The sequence below is a fragment of the Chanodichthys erythropterus genome, chromosome 16 (assembly GCF_024489055.1).
Source record: "Chanodichthys erythropterus isolate Z2021 chromosome 16, ASM2448905v1, whole genome shotgun sequence".
Lineage (NCBI taxonomy): Eukaryota > Metazoa > Chordata > Actinopteri > Cypriniformes > Xenocyprididae > Chanodichthys > Chanodichthys erythropterus.
The window spans coordinates 31,610,502-31,634,225 of record NC_090236.1 but is presented as its reverse complement, the minus strand read 5'-3'; the positions used below and the strand labels follow the sequence as shown (position 1 = coordinate 31,634,225).

At 37.0% G+C, this 23,724-nt stretch overlaps 1 protein-coding gene across 2 annotated transcripts in view; it reads right to left on the bottom strand.

Annotated features, from left to right (window-relative positions):
- Positions 1–3,844: 3,844 nt before the first annotated feature.
- si:ch211-106h4.4 (MAM and LDL-receptor class A domain-containing protein 1) overlaps positions 3,845–23,724 on the bottom strand; it is a 36,220-nt gene continuing 16,340 nt past the window's right edge. The window contains exons 23-51 of one of the 2 annotated variants that reach the window (XM_067363187.1): positions 21,970–22,195; positions 21,694–21,820; positions 21,466–21,595; positions 21,290–21,368; positions 21,004–21,168; positions 19,208–19,333; positions 18,914–19,129; positions 18,663–18,782; positions 17,029–17,181; positions 16,665–16,738; positions 16,410–16,580; positions 16,118–16,318; positions 15,805–15,913; positions 15,579–15,701; positions 15,398–15,494; positions 15,090–15,246; positions 14,861–14,948; positions 13,384–13,527; positions 13,112–13,299; positions 12,857–13,022; positions 11,968–12,189; positions 11,688–11,866; positions 11,238–11,466; positions 7,021–7,180; positions 6,831–6,945; positions 6,605–6,725; positions 4,415–4,505; positions 4,269–4,338; positions 3,845–4,180 (exon numbers count right to left, since the gene is read on the bottom strand). In XM_067363187.1, the coding sequence (XP_067219288.1) occupies positions 4,091–4,180; positions 4,269–4,338; positions 4,415–4,505; positions 6,605–6,725; positions 6,831–6,945; positions 7,021–7,180; positions 11,238–11,466; positions 11,688–11,866; positions 11,968–12,189; positions 12,857–13,022; positions 13,112–13,299; positions 13,384–13,527; positions 14,861–14,948; positions 15,090–15,246; positions 15,398–15,494; positions 15,579–15,701; positions 15,805–15,913; positions 16,118–16,318; positions 16,410–16,580; positions 16,665–16,738; positions 17,029–17,181; positions 18,663–18,782; positions 18,914–19,129; positions 19,208–19,333; positions 21,004–21,168; positions 21,290–21,368; positions 21,466–21,595; positions 21,694–21,820; positions 21,970–22,195 (4,137 nt within the window). In that variant the 3' untranslated portion in view covers positions 3,845–4,090. The remainder of the gene's footprint in view (positions 4,181–4,268; positions 4,339–4,414; positions 4,506–6,604; positions 6,726–6,830; positions 6,946–7,020; positions 7,181–11,237; positions 11,467–11,687; positions 11,867–11,967; positions 12,190–12,856; positions 13,023–13,111; positions 13,300–13,383; positions 13,528–14,860; positions 14,949–15,089; positions 15,247–15,397; positions 15,495–15,578; positions 15,702–15,804; positions 15,914–16,117; positions 16,319–16,409; positions 16,581–16,664; positions 16,739–17,028; positions 17,182–18,662; positions 18,783–18,913; positions 19,130–19,207; positions 19,334–21,003; positions 21,169–21,289; positions 21,369–21,465; positions 21,596–21,693; positions 21,821–21,969; positions 22,196–23,724) is intronic. The other variant, XM_067363188.1, reaches the window with a different exon arrangement.

Genomic DNA, 23,724 nt, shown 5'->3' with positions numbered 1-23,724 from the left:
TCAATGGGGGGCAGATCATTCAGTGTTATTGCACCCAAACTCTGGAATTCTCTCCCACGCTTACTCTGTTGTGTCAATAATATCTCTGATTTTAAATCATTACTCAAAACTCACCTATTTTCTGAATGTTATACCCCTGATTTGATTAATGGATTACTCTGCATTATTACTATTATTTCTCTTAATGTTATGTCTCTTAAGTCCTGTTTTGAAATTTTGTACATGACTCTATTTTTCTGTGTACTTCCATTTATAGTTTCTCATCATTGTCTACTTGTATTATCTCTTCCCTGTTAATTGTTCACTGTAAAGCGTTCTTGAGCTCTGGAAAGGCGCTATATAAATAAAACCTATTATTATTATTATTAATACATTCAGACAATCAGATCAAATCTGGACATTGCATAAAGCTACTAAAAGACAAAACAAAAATCTCATAAAGCCGACTGTCTTTGAAGTTTTTTAAAAGAACAAAGGAACAAAACTGACCATCATTGAAATCTCGTAACCAAACAAAACAGACCTTTATTGAAATCTTATAACTGAATAAAACCAACTGTCATTGAAATCTTGTAACGAAAAACAAAACCGTCCATCATTGAAATCTTGTAACGATTCAAAACCAACTGTCTTTGAAGTTCCGTAAAAGAACAAAGGAACAAAACCAACCTTCTTTGAAATCTCGTAACTGAACAAAACAGACCATCATTGAAATCTCATAACAACTCAAAACCTGTTTCATAAAAGAACGAAACAGACATTTTACTACATTCAAATGACATCAATGATTCAAGCTATTACAAAACCAACAATAACTAAAAATCATAACTTGATCTCATTTCAGCTTTGTTACTGCAAATGTGCTTAAACACATTGTCACAATAGCCAAAGAAAACAAACATATTAAAAGAGTTAAGAGTCCAATTAATGGAAACACCAATCACCATTATGGTGACTTCAAATGAAACAATATTCTCAATAAGAACTTTGATAAAAGACAGAAATAAAGTCAATCTGGTTAGTAATATGTGATGTTTGTGGAATTGTTTTTTCCTCTGCTGAGACCTGGAGAGATTTCATGTCTTTTTTATCTTCAGTTAATTTCATCTAAGGCTGTGGCTGAATTCAGTTGTAGCTCTTGTGTTTCTGTTTGTCTCTTTTTTTTTCTGTTCTTACCTTCAGTGATTCTGCTTGTTAACAGGCTTGTTAATGCTGAGATGTTTTTCTAAATAATATATAAAGATTTTGTGGCTCAGATAAGGTCCAGTTCTGTTTTATTTCTTTGCTTTTGGATGACATATGGCATTGCTATGGCCTGCTTATGGCTCAGATCTGCTCAGAACAGGAGCAGTCCGCCCAAGTGCCATCCTTTCACGCCACATGTGGCCCAGATCATCATACCACATGTGGCAGATGTAGGCCGGATCTGTGCTGGCAAAAAGTTGCTATCTGGGTATGAGGAGTTATTTAAATAAATAGTTTAGTGACCACTATCAATAAAAAATATTATACAAGCTTCCTAAAAAGAACAGCACTAATAACTGGTAAAATTGTAAGCTAAAGGATATGCTAGAAAAGGCTCTTAGACTCTACTACATTTAGTTAAAGTTTGTCATCTTTTAGTATAGCCTACTCTTCAATCTAGATCATGTGAAGGGAACATACATTAAACCCTGACATACCATAAATATGGAGACTTTTTTTGCACAGAAATCTAAATTGCAATATTTTTTCTTTGTAAAAACACCTTTAAATATAAGGTATTTAACTATATTGAGCATATCACTCCGGAGTCAACCATGTAATGTGAACGGCAGACTTTGTGTCAGCATAATCTCAGCCATAATAAACAGTGGTTTAGCAACAGAGAACTGACATTACTGACATAAAAATCAAATTCAACCTTTCATTTTGATTCATCAAGGCACTAAAAACTGACATATTTCATCCTTGCTTGTAAGTGTATGGATGAATGTGGTTATGTGAGAGCGTGTGTGCTTGTTTGAAAGGCAGTAAGAGGGAGCATTGGCTGACTGTGAGGAAACTGGTTCCTGTGAGAAATGAGTAGATTAGGCGAGTGTGACATGTCTCATAGAGCTGAGAGGTTTCTCCAACCCTTAGGTTCAGAAAAGTCAGACAGCCCTCTCCTGAATGATGTTAGGTCAACTCAAGATTTAGGGGTTTAAATAAAGTGAAATATCAGACATGTTCCATCCAAGCCTCTGCTTGCTAAGATTTATTTTTTGGAAGTAAAGAAAGAAAATATGTCTGAGGTAAAGTCTAAATTGTCAGCAAAACTGTTGGTCAAAACCCATTTCCATTACGTCAGAAAGTTCTTGTAATTTGCCTAAACTAAATTAAAAGAGCCGTCATACAATGTGGTGTCGTATGATAAAAAGCAGTATAGAAAAGCCCTTAACATCACATTAGTGATAATTGATAATATTTTCACCTTATAAAGTGAATTAAAAAAGAGCAAAGGTTGGGTTCCCAATACTCTAAATAATGTTAACTGAACATAAGTAATACATCTCTTCAGCATATTTCAGTGCAATGTTGTTATCCAAGTAGTAGGTGAAAATGTAAATAAAAAATAAAAATAAATGAAAACACCTTTAAAATGGCACTGTGGCATGCACATGATTTACATGGCAGACAATAAGTATAAATTATATAATCTAGTAGTATATAAATGTTTTAAAAAACTATTACACTCTAAAAAATGCTGGGTTAAAAACAACCCAAGTTGGGTTGAAAATGGACAAACCCAGCGATTGGATTGTTTTAACCCAGCAGTTGGGTTAAATGTTTGCCCAACCTGCTGGGTAGTTTTACTTAACTCAACTATTGTTTAAAAATTACAGTATTGCTTACTTAAAATGAACCCAAAATATATTGAAAATTAACATTTATTAATATGTTTAATAAATGAACATTTTAATTTAAATTTTAGATTCATTTTTATGCTGCGTTCACACCGAACGCGTCTGGGGCGTCTGATTTACATGTTAAGTCAATGCAAACGCGCGTCTAGAGGTCCTGCGGCGCGAATCAAGCGTCTAGCGCGGCGCGAATCGGCCGTTGACGCGCGAATGGCGCGGCGCGAATTGAGCGTTCACGCGGCTGACGCGCGAATTGAGCGTCTGACGCCCAAACGCCCGAGTTGAAAAATCTGAACTTTGGCGTAAATTCGCGGCGCGTCAACCAATCAGGGACTCTGCTTTGGTAGTAACGTGTTTATGATGTGATCAGTGATGCCGGAGACCAGAACAAAGATGTCGCTGTGTGTGGCTCTATGATGTGTCATTATATTTTTATCGAGACAGGAATAAAAAGGAAGAGAATAAGCGAAGAAATCGGACAATCTGGTTAGTTGTAAAACTTTTTGCATGATTTTAGCCGTTGATACTAGCCCACCTTCTAGCTAGCAAAAGTCGGCCGGCATAACCGAGTTAAATTGCCGCTACAGGTTTCCAATTGATGAGATTATGTGTTTATTCAGAGGATCTGTGCAGAAAGAGATGAAAGCCCCTCCCATGACGCAAATTCGCATCTGAACACACTTTTAGACGCGCGAATTGAGCGAATTTTACGCGCGTCTGAAGCGTCTGACTTCAAAATGTTCAAGCGTCCAACTAGACGCGTCTGGCGCGAATTTGACGCCCCAGACGCGTTCGGTGTGAACGCAGCATAAGTCAGCCATATAGTCATTTTCAAAAAATAGTTGGGTTAAATAAAACTACCCAGCAGGTTGGGCAAACATTTAACCCAACAGTTGGGTTAAAACAACCCAATCGCTAGGTTTGTCCATTTTCAACCCAACTTGGGTTGTTTTTAACCCAGCATTTTTTAGAGTGTATATAGTACATGAGATTGTAAACAACTCATATATATATCGCCAATGAGCCTTTTCTTTTTTATTTCTAGTACAGTACATGGTGTCAGCTCAACTCAGCTGCTGTGTTTGGCAATGATTCAGTCAGTCAGGTATTTTTGGTTGGTTGTCAATTATAAGGATAATAGGAATATAGATGGCATAAAGATGACATGTGATACAGAAGATTTGTTTCTGAGTTTGTGATTGCTCATTTTATGTGAAAGATGCGTCATTTTCATCTGCTGAAAGTGAAATTTCCCTTAAGTCACTGGAGTTGCCGTTCTCTGCTGTGAATGTTAAACCCTGTCAAAAACAGCAGTAGAAAACCTTTAAGACAAATTCTTACAACATTATATGCATGTATTAGTCTATGTCTGTAGTTCGTACTCACACTCATGTTGCAGTCAAAGGGGCTATAAGAAAAGTTTCTATCAAGCACGTCATCTTCAATTATAGATTCCCTGTAAAGATACAAAACATATTTGTCCTCTATTCCTTTTTTGTCATAAAATTCTCCAAGTAATGAGCAGTACATACCTTTTTCTTTTTTTATTCAGCACAAAAAGGACAGCACCAACAGTAAATATCACCAAAAGTGTCACTCCCACTCCAACACCAATACCTACAGCTGAACAAACCGACAAATGTTTTTGCATATGGAAATACAATGCTACAGGATTTAAGTCACACTTTATAATTCACTCTAATTCATTTTCACAAATATGTATGAGCAGGGTTCAAAATGAGCACTTGCCAAGAGCCAAATCCAAGTAAAAATTGACTTTGGTCAAAAGTTGGTCAGTAACGTAATTAGGAACTGCAACAAAATACTACCGTTCAAAAGTTTGTGGTCAGAAAGATTTTTTCAAGGACACGTTACATTTTTAAAAAGTGACAGTAAAGACTATACTGTACATGATGTTACAAAATATTCTTTTCAAAAAATAAGAACTGTTTCTTGAGCATCAAATCAGCATATTAGAATGATTTCTGAAGGATCATTTTTTAAAAATCTTACCAAGCTCAAACGTTTGAACGGTAGTGTACATGGTTTACATCACAATCAACAAGAACAGTATTTCTGGTGTCAAGAGAAATGGAGTGTTCTCTTCCAAACAATTTGATAAAGATTTTAAAAGATATAATAAAAAGCAGAAGATTGCTGAACTTGGAGAATCTCTGGGGTCTATGAAGTTTTCATAGATGAGACATACAAAAACATATGAAATATGCTTGAGTGAAGTGTATACCACATCCTGTAAAGATGACAAATGTTGCATTATATGTGTAGGTGAACATGGGTTCTGGGGGATAGAAGCATTGTTGTGTGTAAATGTCTAACAAGGTGGAAATCTGATAAAAGTGTATAGTAAAAAAAAATGTGTGAATTGCTTAAGCCATTGACGCAAATAAGAAATGCATTGACACAAGTGCAAAAAGGTGATAGACACTAGTTCAGTTTGATTGGTTATTGTTGATGATTATACCTTACGACTTATTCACTGATTTCTGAATGTTGCAGTCCTATAACAATGCACAAAATTCTGCCCTGCTTTGATATTTTGAAAGTTATCATTAAGCAGAAGTTATTCAGACAGCATAATTCTGCGTATGATCCTCAACAATGGTGACAACATTTTCAGATAAACAGATTAACTCTGAGCATCACAAAACAAGCTACTAAAGTCACAACAACAAAAAAAAATTTTGTTTAGTGTCACCATTGTTGAGGATCATACGCTGATTCAGGATGTCTGTTTGAAACTGTTACACACTGCTCAAAACTTTATCTCTATAATGATTTTTTTTTTTTAAATTGTAAAAAAAACATAACTTAACCATTAATTAACACACATTTAACACATAATACACTCATAGTTTAGACTCTGGTGATGATTAGGACACTCCATGATGAATAAATCACCAGCAGTAAACAACTCCATTCATCTAATCAGAACTACTCTTGCATTTTGTGTTAGGCTATAACAAACATGTCTTACAAGCACAGTTAAGTTGATGTTAAAACGTCAAGAATCAAGAGCCCACCTAAAGCAAACGCTCACCTCTATAACGGTGACTTCAAACTTTATTATTTTCTATAAAACACCCACACAGAAGGCGACATACTCGTTACCTCGCGCAACTTTGCCTAAAAGTTCTCTAAAAGTGACAAAAATTCTGAAATTTTACAGAAAATTTGGGACATAAAATGTCCTCTTTTGGTAATGAAAGTGCTGCAGTTCAAGGTTCCTTATATGATTTTAGAAAATTCCAAGAACATCTGCAGAACATTCCAATTTGGTTAATTTTATGGTCACATAAGAACACAATGAGGATATTTGGGACATTAATTGAACGTTGCCACATGGTCCTCTGTTGGTCATTTAATAATGTTCTGGGAATGTTTAGGGGACTATTACTATAGGATGTTCTGATAACTTCACAAATGTCCTCTTTGTAACATTCTCACATGACCATAAAATAACCAAAATAGAGCATCCCCCTATCTAATATTCTTCTTTGACCATAAAATAACCAAATTGGAACGTTCCCCATGTCATATAAGGAACCTTGAACTGCAGCACTTTACCAAAAGAGGACGTTTTATGTTCTGTAAAATTTCAGAATTTGTCACTTTTAGAGAACTTTTAGGCAAAGCTGCGCAAGGTCACGTGAACGTTGCCTTCTACGTGGGGTAAGATTGGCAGGCATTAATATATCTCTTACTGTCAAGAGAGTGTGGAGATGGTGAGGTGGAATCTGAGTCACAAGGTCCAGGAATAATGTGAATATCATCAATAGCTATACTTCCTTTGGGACCTGCTCCCTTCAGGAATTCAAATATAAACTGTGGAGAGAGAAGGGTACAATGATGTACAAACATTTTTTGCTTTTGTTTTGCTTAAAATGATTCACATTAATCCTGTGAATTCTGCATGATAGCGTTTGATACCCAGAAAGGCTCTTGGTATGACACATAGATGTTTCCTCTCCTCCAGACATCGCCCTGATCTCCTGACTCCACCCATACTATCTGGCCAAACTTATTCCCGCTGTTATGGATGGTCCTGGGAAAGAAAGAGTCCTCATTAATGGTGATGCATGTAGATACTCATAAAAGGTCATGGTCATTGGTTCTGTACCCGTTATTGATGTATAATTTGAGCGTCCCAACATTGTGTCCATACATATGATACCAGAATGTGAAGCAGTGCCCCCTGCTGTCAGGTGTGAATATCTCACTCAGGATCATGGCAGTCTCTCCCCAGAACCCCACAGAACTGTCCATATAAAGGTAATAACCTACACACAAGAGCATCACAGACTCAGTTTACAACTTAAATGAAAATGTGACCACTTGTGATATTTTTTTTTAAATAAAGGGTCTGATTTCATCATTATCTTATTCTTAGTACAACGAGTAAATAGTCACAGTTTAGGATGTGCCCGAAGCCTTATTCCGAATTCGGAAAGGCACAGAAAATGAATAATGCATTCTATGCTTGCTGTGGTAGTCAGTTACATTACATCACATCAGATTTCATGTGAAGAGAGTATGGAGAGATGACTGACAAGCAGAGGTTGGAAGTCCAGGGGTCAGAGAGTAAAAGTCCTGCCATATTTTTATTCCACCCACTGAAGCATTAATGAGATAAATAAGTGTTTAATTGAGTGATGATTGACCATTATTGAAGACACCTGATGACAACAAGCAGAATCGCCAAAGGAGAAAATCACCATTTTTAAGTTACCATCATCGAGGTCAGGGTTTGTTTTAGTTGAGCTCTTGACCCTTGACATTTTAACATTAGTTTTTGTTTGGGCAGTTTTAACTGCATTAAAACCAACCTGACAAAGTTAAAAGATGATCAGGTGGTGTTGATTATGTTTTCACATAATCATTAATTGATCTGAATCACTGAACTCATTTAGAGCCCAATCTCTTAGTTAGATTTGCATTATTGATTACAGCAGCACTGTGATTCTACAGCAGAAGATCAGCTTTATCAATACATTTTTTTTTAAAGTTGTCCCTATCACAATAGGACACAAAAAGATTTATTTTAGGCACACACAGACATGAAGAATCAGCGTATGAATCTCAACGACGGTGACAAGCAACATATTCTGATAAACAGATCAACTCTGAACATTAGAAAACAAGCTACTAAAAAGTCACAGAAAAACAGCAAAATTTAAATAGTGAGAATAAAGAAAATTACTAAGACAATTCAGCTCATAATTTATTCATGCAGCAATGCATGATGGGAGGCATGGATGAATTTTGATTGGTGGCTCCCAGAATGCACTGCAACATGCTTTATTACTCTCACCACTGTTGAGATTCACAGACTGATTCTTGATGTCTGTGTGTTTAAACTAAACATTTTTATTTTTTTTAATCAGAACTATAAAAAATATATCTTTTTGTATTGGAAAAGTTGATTTTCTGCTGTAGAATCACAGTGCTGCTGTAATCAATAATGTAAATCACAGAGATTGGGCTCTAAATGAATTCAGATAAAATAATGATTATGTGAAAACATAACCAACACCACCTGATCATCTTTTAACTTTGCTTGTCCGGTTGGTTTTAATGCAGTTAAAACTGCCCAAGCTAAAACTAACATTAAATCGTCAAGGGTTAAGAGCTCAACTAAAACAAACCCTGACCTCGATGATGGTAACTTAAAAATAGTGATTTTCTCCTTTGGTGATTCTGCTTGTTACCATCAGGTGTCTTCAGTAATGGTCAATCATCACTCAATTAAACACTTATTTATCTCATTAATGCTTCAGTGGGTGGAATAAAAATATGGCAGGACTTTTACTCTCTGGCCCCTGGACTTCCCACCTCTGCTGACAAGAAGATGTTGGAGGATTTGGTGCGCAACAGATCGTGAGCATAATTGAGAATTAACTTATTGTGTAAAATGCATGGTCAGTAACGCACGCCCTATACAAAGAGTACGCAAAATTGCGAATTGGAAGCGGAAATAAAAAGCAAGCATGCATTCAAAATCGATTTTAATACCCCACATATTGATAGCAGCTTCCCACGTGGAAGGTGACATTCTCGTGACCTTGCGCAACGTTCCCTAAAAGTTCTCAAAAGGTGACGAAAATACGAACCTTTAAAGGAACATTCGGAACGTTCCTAAAACGTCCTCTTTTGGTAACGATAGTACGCTGCAGTTCAAGGTTCCTTATATGACTTTAGGAGGACGTTCCATTTTGGTTATTTTATGGTCAAAAAGAACATTACAATGAGGATATTTGGGACATTAACGTTCCCACGCGGTCCTCTGTTGGTCATTTAATAACGTTCCCGATATGAGTTTAGGGGTACGTTCTATTTTGGTTATTTTATGGTCGCGCGAGAATGTTACAAAGAGGACATTTGGGAAGTTAACAGAACGTCCTATAGTAATAGTCCCCTAAACATTCCCAGAACATCCTGAATGTTCCCTGAAGGTCTACCAAATAACGTTCCCCAAACCTTAAAAGAACTCCACATCGTGACCATCTCTGAACGTTCTGGGAACGTTACTAGGTGACAGATTACCCCGCTAGATATTTTACGTTCCCAGAACATCCTCAGAACGTCCACTGGTATTAAGGACGTTGCCTAATAACGTTCCCAGAACGTTCAGAGATGGTCACGATGTGGAGTTCTTTTAAGGGTCCCCCTAAAATCATATAAGGAACCTTGAACTGCAGCAGTTTCATTACAAAAAGAGGACGTTTTTGTCAAATGTTCTGTAAAGGTTCAAAATTGATCACCTTTAGAGAACGTTTAGGCAAAGTTGCGCGAGGTCACGAGAACATCGCCTTCTGTGTGGGTGTTTTATAGAAAAGAATAAAGTTTGAAGTCACCGTTATAGAGGTGAGCGTTTGCTTTAGATGGACTCTTGATTCTTAACATTTAAACATGTTTTTTATACCAAAAACAATACAAAAAAACCAAACTCTGAAAGTGTTAACTTAATTTTTCAAGTTTTTTTTTTAATTCATTATACTGACAGAGTTTTGATCAGTGATTTTTAGACTCAAACAGACATCATGATTCAGCGTATGATCCTCAACAATGGTCACAATAAACAAATCTTTTTGACTTTAGTAGCTTGTTTTGTCTGAAAATGTTGTCACCATTGTTGAGGATCATATGCAGAATCTTGATGTCTGTGTGAATCTACATGATGCGGCCTGAATAATTTCTGTCTAATGGTAAAAACATTCAAAATATCAAAACAGGGCAGGATTTTATGCATTATTATAGAACTACAACAACATGAAAGAAATGCAACATTCAGAGAGTAAAACCACTGTATGATGACATAATCAACAATGATTAACCACATTCATTTGAACAGATTTTTTTCTCACATTTTTTTTGTAACAAATGTGCTTTAGAAACACAGTTACAACAGCTGGACAAAAATTAAGGGTCAGGAGCCCAACTAAAGCAAGCGCTTACCTCCATAACGGTGACATTTATAAATTTTGATAAAACATCAACGCCTCAGTAAGAAGATTTGTATGAAAGAAACAAAGTCAGAGTGGTTTGTAATAAGTGAAGATGCAGAGATCTAGAGAGCTCTGTAAGTGTTTAATGTTGTTTCTGTTATCTGAGTTTTGTGAGGTTACCACTGTGCTGGAGAGTAGATCCTGTGCTTCAGTCATTGATGATCCAGAAACACTGATGTTCTGCTGTTGCTTTATTTAAAGACTGCAGTAATTGTGTAGTTACTGATGCAGTAATACAACAGTTACATTAGCTCAAGCATGTGCATCAGCTAATGACTTACTGCAAGAGTTTTGCTTTTTTGTAAGACACTTTTGTTAGTCAATTTAGCTCCAATTTTCAATTAAATTTTTTGACTATGTCAGCAGGGATGTTCTGAGAACATTTCCAAATAAAATATGGTTCACTAAACGTTCAGAGAACATCCTGAATGTTCCCTGAAGGTCCACCAAATAACGTTCCCCAAACCTTAAGAGAACTCCACATCATGACCGTCTCTGAACGTTCTGGGAACGTTACTAGGCAACGTCCTTAACACCAGTGGGGACATTCTGAGAATGTTCTGGGAACGTAAAATGTCCTGCGGGGTTAGCAAATTTTATACAATGAGGAAAAAATATATTTAAGTGCTTTCTCTCTCAAGTATATAGTTGGAATGACCTTAAATATATTTTTCCTCATCACCATATCCCTTTTGGTTCTCTGTAGAATGCGTCATTTCCTTTCCAAACATGGTATTCAACTTCGGGCACATATCATCTATCTATATACTCCCATCATAAACTTATTCTCTGTAACATTTTAATGCAGCTCAGCGAACTTCTTTCAGCTCACCTGTGGAAGTGTTGGTGGTGTGGTCCACACTGGGTCGAGTGTGATTTCCAGTGCCTGCCTGGGCTCTGAGCCAGTCTGCATCATCCACCTCCATCAGATTCATCCAGCTGCAGAAGTTTGCCTCAAAGTCACATTGTCCTGAAGGAGTGCAGGGATAGTTTGAAACCTGAACATCATCAAGCGCTATGACTCCCTGTTCAGTCTGACCTGCAATCCCCTCCACCACAATCTGAAAAGACAGCTGTATTAATGAGGGCCCTCCTGCAGTTCCACATCATTAAACTCTAGGGTACAGAGTGTAGTTTAATGAACAGATCTGTACAGCTTATGATCTGTGATCACTGTACCAACCAGTGACAGCCACTGTGTATAACTTGTGGCAGGGTTTTAAGGCCATTATTTGCTAAGTGATTGTAATTCACCAAATTCAATGCAGACTCAGGGACTCACTTTGTAGTTTGACCCTGAGAGAGTTAGAGGGGTCTGGGCAAACCTCCACAGTCCTCCCTGCTCTCCAGACTTGGTCTCCAGCAGGGGCTGATCTTTGTCTGAGAACTGCTGATACACATTTAGGGTCCCAGTGCCCTGTCCCTCCATGTAATACCATAGCTGGAGACACTTGGCATCACCTGGAATGAAGATCATGTCTTCTCATGAGAGTTTTCTACCCTGAAGTTAATAGTTTACATATATATCACAGTTAACAGAAAGATACACAAGTGTCTCTCACCTGTTTGAAGCAGAGGAGATGTCATTATAGCACGATGTCCTTGCACATGGGTTGGAGCGCTTTCCATATAAAAGTAGGATCCACTCGCTGTGTTGGTTGTATGGTCGAAACCAGGTCTAGATTTAGATTTTACATTATTTCCTGACACTCGGATCCAGTCCAGGTCATCGTCGGCCTGTTGTATCCAGCCACAATCCCCCTCTTCAAAGTCACAAAAACCCTCTGCAACAAGTATGGGCAGGAGATATTCATAAACATTCATTTATAAAATATTTCATTTATAAAAATGTAATGATGAGCTGATATTAAACTTCTGTCCAAAGCATTTTTTTTTAGATTATATTACATTTTTTGTCTAAAAAAACTAAACAAAAACACTATAGACAAAGGCAATATAAATGTAAAAATGGGAGAAATTAGATTTCTTGATTAAATATTAAAATTTTGGCTGTTACCGATAAATTTTAAAAATCTCTAATATCTGCCGATGATGAAAATGGAACTAATATGTCATGCATCATTAAGTGTAGATGTTAAAAATATGAGTTTTAAATCACTACTCATCAAACCTCATTATATAAAGAATTTTCATGCAAATATTATACAATAAAGTTATGGCCAAGGTCCCCTAAATCAAATCACCTTTCTCCATGCTCACATTTTTGTATGGTATATTTAATAAAATTGCCTTTGACATAAATCAAATGCATAAAATTTGTCACCAAGCTGACAGATAAGTTTCATACTGAAGACAGCATCTAGATGGACGAATACAACATTATGTTACAGCTGTGCCAAATGCTTGTGGTTCTCTAGTAAGCATGGAGGACATTTCAGCAGGGCAATGTGAAAAACAACAGACCAAATACTAAGCTACGTTATTAATTACCTGTGGGAGCACAGGCACCTTTAGTGACAGCTAAATCATCTATAGCAATGTGCCCAGACAGTCCTCCAACTGAAGCCTCAATTAATATCTGATGAACTTCTGTCAGTTTCACATGACTCTGAGCCAACTGCCATTCATTCCTCTGAGACCCCTTCCTTTGCCACATCTACAGTTTTAGAAACAAAAAAATTTTCTGGAGTAAGTATAATAGCATTTCTTAAAATCCCATGAAAATATCATTCTTGTGAGTCTTACTAATGTGATGTGGTTGGATGAAATGTCATATATAGACATTCTTAATGATCCCACTGTTGCTCCAAACATGTGATACCAGAACGTGAAGCAATACCCATCAGGTTCAGTGGGGGGCGACAGAGGAGACTTCAAATGAGCCATTGCCCCAGTTCTGCCATGACTTGAGCTGTTGATGTACAAATAATAACCTGTAAAATAACAAAAGACACACAATTAGGACATATATAATGATTGAGCTGACACTAATAAGGTGGAAATGGTTGTCAGCTCACCCTTTCCACTGGTGTGGTCACCTGAAGGACCTGTATTTGGGGTCTCAGTAGGTCCGCTCCATCTCTCCCAGTCTAGGTCCTCTGCAGCTCCCTGGATCCACCCACACAAGTCCTTCTCAAAGGAGCATGTGGCCAAGGAAAAGTCTGGAGTACAGGAGAAGTGAGACATGATCTCATAATGTGGGCTCAGGTCACTCAAGTTTTGATTTTGAGAAAATTATTTTAAAGCTGCCATCGAACGTTTTTTTACAAGATGTAATATAAGTCTAAGGTGTCCCCTGAATGTGTCTGTGAAGTTTCAGCTCAAAATACCCCATAGATTTTTTTATTCATTTTTTTAACTGCCTATTTTGGGGCATAATTAACTATGCACCGATATATAGGTTGCGGCCCCTTTAATTCTCGTGCTCCCCTGCCCACGGAGCTCGCTCTTGCTTTAACCAGCATAAACAAAGTTTACACAGCGAATATAACCCTCAAAATGGATCTTTACAAAGTGTTTGTCATGCATACTGCATGTATGCATTGGATTATGTGAGTATTGTATTTATTTGGATGTTTACACTTGATTCTGAATGAGTTTGAGGTTTTGCTCCGTGGCTAAAGCTAACATTACACACTGTTGGAGAGATTTATAAAGAATGAAGTTGTGTTTATGAATTATACAGACTGCAAGTGTTTAATAATGAAAATAGCGACAGCTCTTGTCTCTGAATACAGTAATAAACAATGGTAACTTTAACCACATTTAACAGTACATGAGCAACATGTTAACGAAACATTTAGAAAGACAATTTACAAATATCACTAAAAATATCATGATATCATGGATCATGTCAGTTATTATTGCTCCATCTGCCATTTTTTGCTGTTGTCCTTGCTTGCTTACCTAGTCTGATGATTTGGCTGTGTACATCTAGACGTTAATACTGGCTGCCCTTGTTTAATGCCTCGATCATGGGCTCATTGGGCTGGCATATGCAAATATTGGGGGCGTACACCCCGACTGTTACGTAACAGTCGGTGTTATGTTGAGATTCGCCTGTTCTTCGGAGGTCTTTTAAACAAATGAGATTTACACAAGGAGGAGGAAACAATGGAGTTTGAGACTCACTGTATGTCATTTCCATGTACTGAACTCTTGTTATTCAACTATGCCAATATAAATTCAATTTTTAATTCTAAGGCAACTTTAAATTGAAGTAATATTTCAATATTAGTGTTTTTACTGTATTTTTGATCAAATAAATGCAGAGTTGACTTTTCATAAATGCAGAGTAAACTTTTAAATGGTAGTGTACATAAATAGTCACAATATTTCACTTTAATAATTTCTAGACTAATGCTATGGCCAGGTAAAATAGGATAAGCTTGCATTATATAGAATAATATAGAAACGAGATCATTATGCAGTTCAGATTTGCCTCTGGTCCTATACACATTTCCATCTCAACTAACTTCTCAGCAGCTTCCCCACCTGGAGGTTGGTAGTCCTTCTCACAGTTGTGGAAGGAGACATCATCCAGGGCAGTGGTCTGAGATGAAGTCTGGCTGCTAAAAATGATCTTAAACGGGAAACAAGGAAAATATGTGCATAATCATCCAGACCTCTTGCCTGAGTAAGTGTATAATTTAAGCCATGAATCCTAGGGAATTAATGATCATAACAGATGCTTTGCATCCCATACACATTCACTGTGACATACCCTATAAGACTGGTCTTGTTTGCCCAGTGGTAAGTGTTCTGGGACCCACTCAGTTGAAATGCTGTTGGATCGTGTCCAGAGCAGCTTCCTGTCCTCTCCCTTCTGTAGGATCACGCTAAGATTGCCTGAACTTCCTGCACCTACGTGGAAGTGAAACCTAGTGCGCAAGAGATGGAAAAGATAGTTGGGTACAAGGAACATGGCTAGTGTTGTGTAATTGTATTTGTCTGTTTCACAAAAAAATCCCTTTAACTTATTCCACATTAAAGTGGGTCTGTTTTTCACAGCATAAATATGAGTGAACTCACAGAAGCTGACAGTATGCAGAGCTGATAGGCAGGGATGGGCTCTGAAACACAGCCTCGTTCTTAGATGGATCCATGATAAATGTCTGCATGTAGTGCCCTGATGAGAGGTAAAGGGTAAAAAAAGATTAATTATATTTACCTTGATATCTTATTGTCATGGATTGATCTAGCATTGAATGACCTGTTCCAGTGGTGTGGTCAGTAGGCAGGTCTGTGTTGTCTGTGGCCTTTACCCTTTGCCACTTGTTAGGACCTACACTTATATCACTCCATTGGCACTGTCCATTTTCAAAATTGCATGGACCTAGACAGACAGATAGATATGTTTTTTTAGAATTTTGACAATTATATTTTACTTTTTATATTTATTCTTTCTGAAGAAAGAAAATGGCAAGAAAAGGACTCACCACAGGTTTCTTCATCTTCCCCTAGAGGGCAGTCTAGGACATAATTACACTGAGCACCAGCTGCAATGCATGTTACACCATCTGACCGCCAGCAGTGAAATTCATTCTCCTGAGTTTGACAAACCATGTCAGTTTATAACCAAAAAAAAAAAAAAAAATAAAAAAAAAAAATACAGCTTTCACAGTGATTTCTCTCAAAAGTGAAAATAGCAGCAAAAATGAGAGAATGGCAAATATTCACTTTTCATCTCTGTACATACAATAGTATAGTCAGTGTATACAATATACACAGTTACAGCTGAAACATCCTGACCTTACAAGGGTTGACTGTTGGTGAAGCTGAAGGAGCATCAGTCTTTGTTGTAGTTGCTGTAGCTGGTGTCATCGTTGGCTCAGGTGTGACTGGCAGCTCACTGTTGTCAGGATCATGAACGCATGTCATAGAGAAGGAAATATCATCCACCGCTGTTTGCGATGCTTGAGTCTCACCGTTTCCCACATACTGGAAAACAATCTAAAAAATAAAGCATTTTGCATCACTTCTATAGTAAATACAGCTTGAAATGGTGTAAATGACACGTATAATGTAAAAAAAAATCTCTGACCTTGCTCTTAACTAAGGTAGAAAAGGTAACTTCTGCTCTGTGCCAGAGGAAGCTCTGCTTCACAGTCTTGTCCCAAAGTATTTGGTCATCATCTCCATTACGAAGCATCCTCAGTGCGACGACTAGCCTGGAACTAGTGCTGTCACCGTGAGAATAGTGGTAGAACCTTACCTGCAAGAATAAGGTGCATCAGCACATATGAAAGAGACTTTGCATTACATAATTAGATAGACACATGACTGCACAATGACTCACGGTGCAATCAGAGCTGGGCAGCAGGGTTCTGGAGATGATCTCAGTCAGCTCATGTGCTGGAGTAATGTAATGACCTGGAACATGCCACATGACCTTCAGAAATCATTCTAATATGCTGATTTGGTGCTCAAGAAACATTGTTTACAATCTTGAAAACAGTTTTGCTGCTTAATATTTGTGTGGAAACCATGATACATTTTGTAATGATTCTTTGATGAGTAGAAAGTTAAAAAGAACAGCATTTATTTTATAAAATAGCATTGTAAATGCCTTTACTGTCACTTTTGATCAGTTTAATGCATCCTTGACCAAAGTGACAAAAATGTTAGTGTTTGTGCTTTATTTTGAGGAGGTTTTGGAGGACCTGCTGCAGTATTACGGGTGTGGTCTCTTGGTGGTCCGTGCTTAAGCCAGGCTTGTTCTCCCTTCTGCAAAATCCAGCCAGCTTCCAAGTCACTCTTTTCCCATGAGCACATGCCCTGCTCGAAACTGCAGCGATGCTTATAGCCCTTTACATCTAGACCGACAAAAGACAAGAGTTCTTATAGTTCCTCATACAATGTAACGGTCCTTTAAGGGTCACCCAAAAACAAAATTTCTGTCATTAATTACTCACCCTCATGTCCTTCCACACCCATAAGACCTTCGTTCATCTTCGGAACACAAATTAAGATGTTTTGATGAAATCCGGGAGGTTTTTTTTATCCTCAATTGAAAGCAACAAAATTATCATTGTTTAAGGTCCAGAAAAGTTGTAAAAACATTGTTAAAATAGTCAATGTGACTACAGTGGTTCAACCTTAATATTATGAACATTTTGTGTGCAAAAACAAAAATATTGGGTCTCATTCATGAAACACGAGCAGAACGAATTTTTGTATAAATCGTGTGTAAAGTGGTTCTGGCGTAAATTTTCGGATTCATTAAAATGTTCGTATTTTCCAAATGTTAGTTGGTACGAAAGAAATCTACACCTGCTCCCAGCCACGCATGCGTAAATAGTGCGTTTAAAATCCGAACGCTTTGCTCATTAATAAGGCTGCATTTTAATTCACCTTAATAAGGTAAATTACACAGCATTTTGAAAAACTATTATATATAGTAATTACATGTGTTTTTTCTTTTTACTTTTATTATGAGAGCCAGTAATAGCATCTGCAAACGGAGCACTTTAATCAAATAATTAATTGATTTCAATAGGGTTGGGCAAACTAATGGCCCCAAATGGCCAAAATCCTTCGTTTGGTGTCATAATATGATGCCCATATATAGTTGTCAGTCGGATTTAATGGGCGGGATTTATGATGATTGAGAATGAGCGTGCACGCGCGTCCCATTTACGACTGATTGGAATTCATTAACACACACACACATTTCACTATCACTTCTGACGTTTACGAAGTATTTGTGAATCAGGAGAACAGTTTTCGGGAAGGTCTCTTTACGCGCAAATCACTCACATATTTACTCGTATATTCACGAATGTTTCATGAATGAGACCCAATGACTTTATTGAACAAATTCATCTCTCACCTGCTACGCTATCTCATTCTGCTACGCTATATTACGTTGCAGAGCATCCATGTTTACGTCTGAACGCGGGCTTAGTATTGGCCAGAGAGGGAAGAGATGAATTTGTTGAATAAAGTCGTTATTTTTGTTTCGTTTTTGCGCACAAAAATGATTCTCGTCGCTTCGTAATATTAAGATTGAACCACTGTAATCACATTGACTATTTTAATGATGTTTTTACTACTTTTCTGGACCTTGAATGATGGTCATTTCATTGCTTAAAAGAATAAATAAATGTGATTTCATCAAAATATCTTAATTATGAAGATGAACAAAAGTCTAACAGTGTGGAACGACATGAAGAGGAGTAATTAAATGACAGAAATGTCATTTTTGGGTGAACTAACCCTTTAAAACTTTTGACACTTTGGCACTATGAGGCTCTGACAGAACCACGGTTTTGATTGTTTAAACAGAAAGTCATACCACAGAGCTCTTCATCACTGCCATCACCGCAGTCATCGCTATAGTCACATACTCTGTTCGGCTCCACACACACATGGTTAGAACATGTGAACATGCCCTCTTGACAAGATTCATGAGGCTCTGAAGGAGAAATAATGGATGATGGACTAATGACTTGGCCCATTACACGATGCTGTGTTAAAGGTCAAAGCGATCTGAGTTCTTTAAAATGGACTTATCAGTACAAATAAGCTAATGTGTTTGTAACCTGCCTGGGAGAGTGCAGTTGAAGAAGGTGATGTCATCTATAGCGATGTCCCCGAGCTCGCTGAAGGTTCTGGTAGCTTCAAAGAGGAGAGTGAAAACCTGGTGGGTGCGAGCCACATTCAACTCTGCCCGATGCCACTCATCTCCATGGTTACCAGTCATCCACCACAAGGGCGTCCTCCTTGGACCTTCTTGAAGGAACACTTTTAGTTCCCCAATGCCTGGCAAAGACAAGATTGTATGAACTACAGTATAAATCTTTTTGTATTACCTGAAGTAAAAAAGAGATCTAGTCTTACCCTCTCCAAACATGTGGTAGTAGAATTCAAGCAGACACTCATTGCTGGCCTCTTTCATGGCAGGACTCTGTAAAGCAGCATAGCTGTTCTGGTCACCATGACTGGCTTCTACTGCCATGTACCAGCCTATGACAAATACATGTTTTTATATTATATATAATATAATATATATATATATATATTACACAGATAGCATTTTGTTTTTGCTTTATATATTAGTTATGTGAATTCAGACTCATAGTCTGTTTCCAGAACTGTAAAAAAAAAAAAAAAAAAAAAAAATAGTATTCAGCAACTCTTTACGTCATGTGGTCCTTGAAATCCCCATGTGGCAAGTCACATGGTCTAAAATTCTTCAGTATAGCCATATGTACGTACGTACAGTTTTTGTTCTTTTTTTGAGCTGTACTATAAGGGTGTTTATTATAATTTCATTTATTCCAGTTCATTTTGCTGCAGTCAGATTCAACTCCATTCATGTTATGATTCAATGTCACCTCAAACCTCATTTTTTTTTTATTAAGAGCTTTTTATTAAAACCAGATCAACAGATTCATTCTAATATTAAAATATAAAGTTTGGGGTCAGTATTTTATTTTTATTTTTATTTTTTGAAATAAATTAATACTTTTATTCAGCAAGTTTGCATTAAATTGATCAAAAGTGAAAGTAAAGACATTTATAATGTCATGAAAGGTTTCTATTTCAAATAAATGCTGTTCTTTTTAACTTTCAGATGAAAAAAATCTGCATTACCATTTCTACAAAAACAATAAGCAATTTATATCAGCTGTTAACTGTAAAACTAATAATAAACTGTTTTCAACATTGATATTTATAAAAACATTTCTTGATCACTAAATCAGCATAATAGAAAGATTTCTGAAGGATCATGTGACACTGAAGACTGGAGTTATGATGCTGAAAATTCAACTTTGCATCACGAGAATAAATTATATTTTACAATATTAAAATAGAAAACAATTATTTAAAATGTTCTTAATATACATAAACTAAAAAAACTGGCTGTTGTTCAAACAAAAACTAATTTTTCTTCAATGTCTTACAAAAAAAAAAAAAAAAAACTCTTCACATGCATTTCCTGGATTATTATTATGAAACCTTTTCTTTAAAATGCAATTCTCTTGCAGTAAGTCACTACCTGACAACAGCACACGCATGAGCTAATGTAACTGCTGTATCACGGCATCAGCAACTACACAGTTACTGCAATCTTTAAATAAAGCAACATGCAGCAGAACTTCAGTGTTTCTGAATCATCACTGACTGAAGCACAGGATCTACTCTCCAGCACAATGGTAACCTCACAAAACTCAGATACAAAAATAATAAGCAGTTTATATCAACTGTTAACTGTAAAACTAATAATAAACTGTTTTCAGCATTGATATTTCTAAGAAACATTTATTGATCACTAAATCAGCATAATAGAATGATTTCTGAAGGATCATGTGACACTGAAGACTGGAGTTATGATGCTGTAAATTCAACTTTGCATTACGAGAATAAATTATATTTTACAATATATTAAAACAGAAAACAATTATTTAAAATTTTCTTAAATATTTTCAAATATTACATAATATTCTAAAATATTAATTTTAACTGTATTTAAATCAAATAAATGCAGCCTCAATGACCATTCTTCAAAAAAAAATAAAAAATAAAAAATTGTACCAAACCCAAACTTTTGAACAGTAGTGTATATATAGAACACGGAAAGATAACCCAGTCATAGTTTTATTCCAGGTTAGTTGTTCTCTAAAATATTTTACCCAGCTCTGTGCCAGTAGTGTGGTCCACTGATGGGCCAGTGTTGGCGGTGGTTGTACCATTCTGGTCCCGCTCCCAAACAAACTGCCCAACACTGATATCTTTCCATTCACAAGTGTCTGTCTCAAAGTCACACCCAACAAACACTCCACTTTCCACGCTGATGTCTGAAAGTAAGTCAATAAAAAAAAAGACACTGACAGCAAACGTCCCTCAAATAATGCCTCATCAGCTACATCAATCATTCAAAACCTTTTTTTTTTTTCACTGACTAGAAAGATATATTACCTTTACATGGCTCATTTGTCAATCTAATGTCATCCACTGCGATGTATCCTTCACTGCCTGTTTGAGCCTCTATGTGAATCTGATAAACCAGGTTTACACAGGTTACATGACTTAATTACACACAAATGGATACAATGTAACAGTGAAAGTTTACCAAATAGATAGGTATTTCACACCTGAAAGGGTTTGGTCTCAGACACAGTAATGGAGACATTTTCCCAGTTGTTCCCAGTGACCCGTGTTTCAAACAGCAGTTCTTGCTCTGTTGCTTCTGAATCTAATAGCACTCTAAGGATCCCAGGGTCACTGCCAATAGAAAAGTGCACCATAAAAACTCCATTAATCACAACTGACAGTCAAACAGTGGAAGAGAGGACAGAAGAAGAAAGCAAGTAAGAACAGACCTTCCATTTATATGGTACCAGAACTCAAAACAGGAATCACCGGTTGGCCGGATCCTTTCAGAGGTCAGCACAGAACTGCTTTTTTGGCCTTGCCTGTTCCTCTGAGATTGGCTCAAAAGAAATTTGCCTGAAAAAAACATGGACTGTCATGTGATGTGTCTCATCTGCTGCCCTGCTATCTCATTTGATTTGTGTCAAATATTTGCAATATTCACAAACATAACTATTAGAGGAGATCAGGGAAGGTTAGTCTGATATTTTTCCTCTGGTCCTCACCATCTGCAGTGTGAGTAGTGTAATCGATAGGGGGACCTCTGTAGTGACCGTCTGCAAGAATCCAGTCATGTTCATCTGTGACTCCATTAGCAACATTAACCCATGTACACTTCCCTGACTCAAAATCACAACTTCCTGCTGGAGAACAAGCTCCAGTTTTAACTGAGACATCATCCAGAAGAACAAATGACTCAGAGTTTGGACTGAGCTCTGCTCTGAACGCCACCTGTGCGCGAATGCAAAATGACACGATTAAATGCCAAACAAACCAAATAACATACAGCATACTTCTTTTTAATATTTGAGGATACTACAACACAGGAACTGCAAGCATTATGCGATTTTGTTTCTTTCTTTCAAAATAATATTTTTAAAAAGCAAGTGAATGTTACCAAAGGAAGGAGAGAAAGAATCAAATAAAAACTTTATGACCCTTAAAGGGTTAGTTCACCCAGAAATGAAAATTCTGGCATTTATTACTCACCCTCATGTCGTTCCACACTTGAAAGACCTTCGTTCATCTTTGGAACACAAGTTAAGATATTTTTGATAAAATCTGATGGCTTGCCAGCAAGATAATTAACACTTTCAATGCCCAGAAAGCTACTAAAGACATATTTAAAACAGGTCTTGTGACTACATTGATTCAACCTTAAAGATTTTTACTTTAATAAAGCATAAAAAAATACCCCTATATGTTTGCAGATATTTAGAAAACATGCTAAGTTCACCTACTTGTTTCTCAGAAAAACAATGCTGCAGCCAGATATTCTGCTTTGACATGTGCGTTCCGTGTCGGAATGTCTGTCTTTGTTTTGGTCTGTGCGAAACCATGTGCTGCCAGTTTATGCAATAGTATTAAGACATCACAGGTTGCCAGTTGGCGGAAAACAGCGCGTATTGCAACCATGGAAACCAGCAAACAAGCTGGGTCTGAGAATCGCAGATTCTACCTGACCTAAAAAGCCTCTGAATCCATCTAAATATCTCTATGAACAATAGCACATTAAAACAGATGAATCAACTCATCAGCTTACAGTGTGTAAGTCTCCTCAGCTTTCATTGTCAATTGCGCTCCCTATTGTTGCTGGCAACCCGCGTCTTTGAGCGAGGGGGCGGGGCAAACAATATTTGGACTGCAGTACCTATTTTGAACACTGGGTGTCATTATTACATAGAGCCCCTTTAATGCTATGAAGTGACTGCCAAAGTCACGCCCCCCCCAGTGGTGAGCCATTTTCCGAAACAATTATGACATAACAAAGCCTCGTTTACTGAAGTCACATGACTTTTTTGGCAGCTTGATACACATTCCGAACCACCGATTCGAAACAAAAGATTTGTAAAGCTTCGAAGCTTCATGAAGCAGTGTTTTGAAATCGGCCATCACTAGATATTGTTGAATAAAGTTGTTTTTGGGTTTTTTTGGCACAAAAAAAGTATTCTTGTCGCTTCATAACATTTAAGCTGAACCACTGTAGTCACATGAACTGTTTTAAATATGACTTTAGTAGCTTTCTGGGCACTGAAAGTGTTAATTACCTTGCTGTCAATGCAGGCCTCACTGAGCCATTGGATTTTATCAAAAACATCTTAATTTGTCTTAAAAGGTCTTTCGGGTTTGGAATGACATGCACTCAAAAAAAAAAGATTTTTTGATGCTGTTCAGTTTATTTAAACAATTTATTTAGATTCAACACCATTGTATCGGGTTTCTGGTTTAAATGTAATTGATTCATGTTAAATAGACTTGAA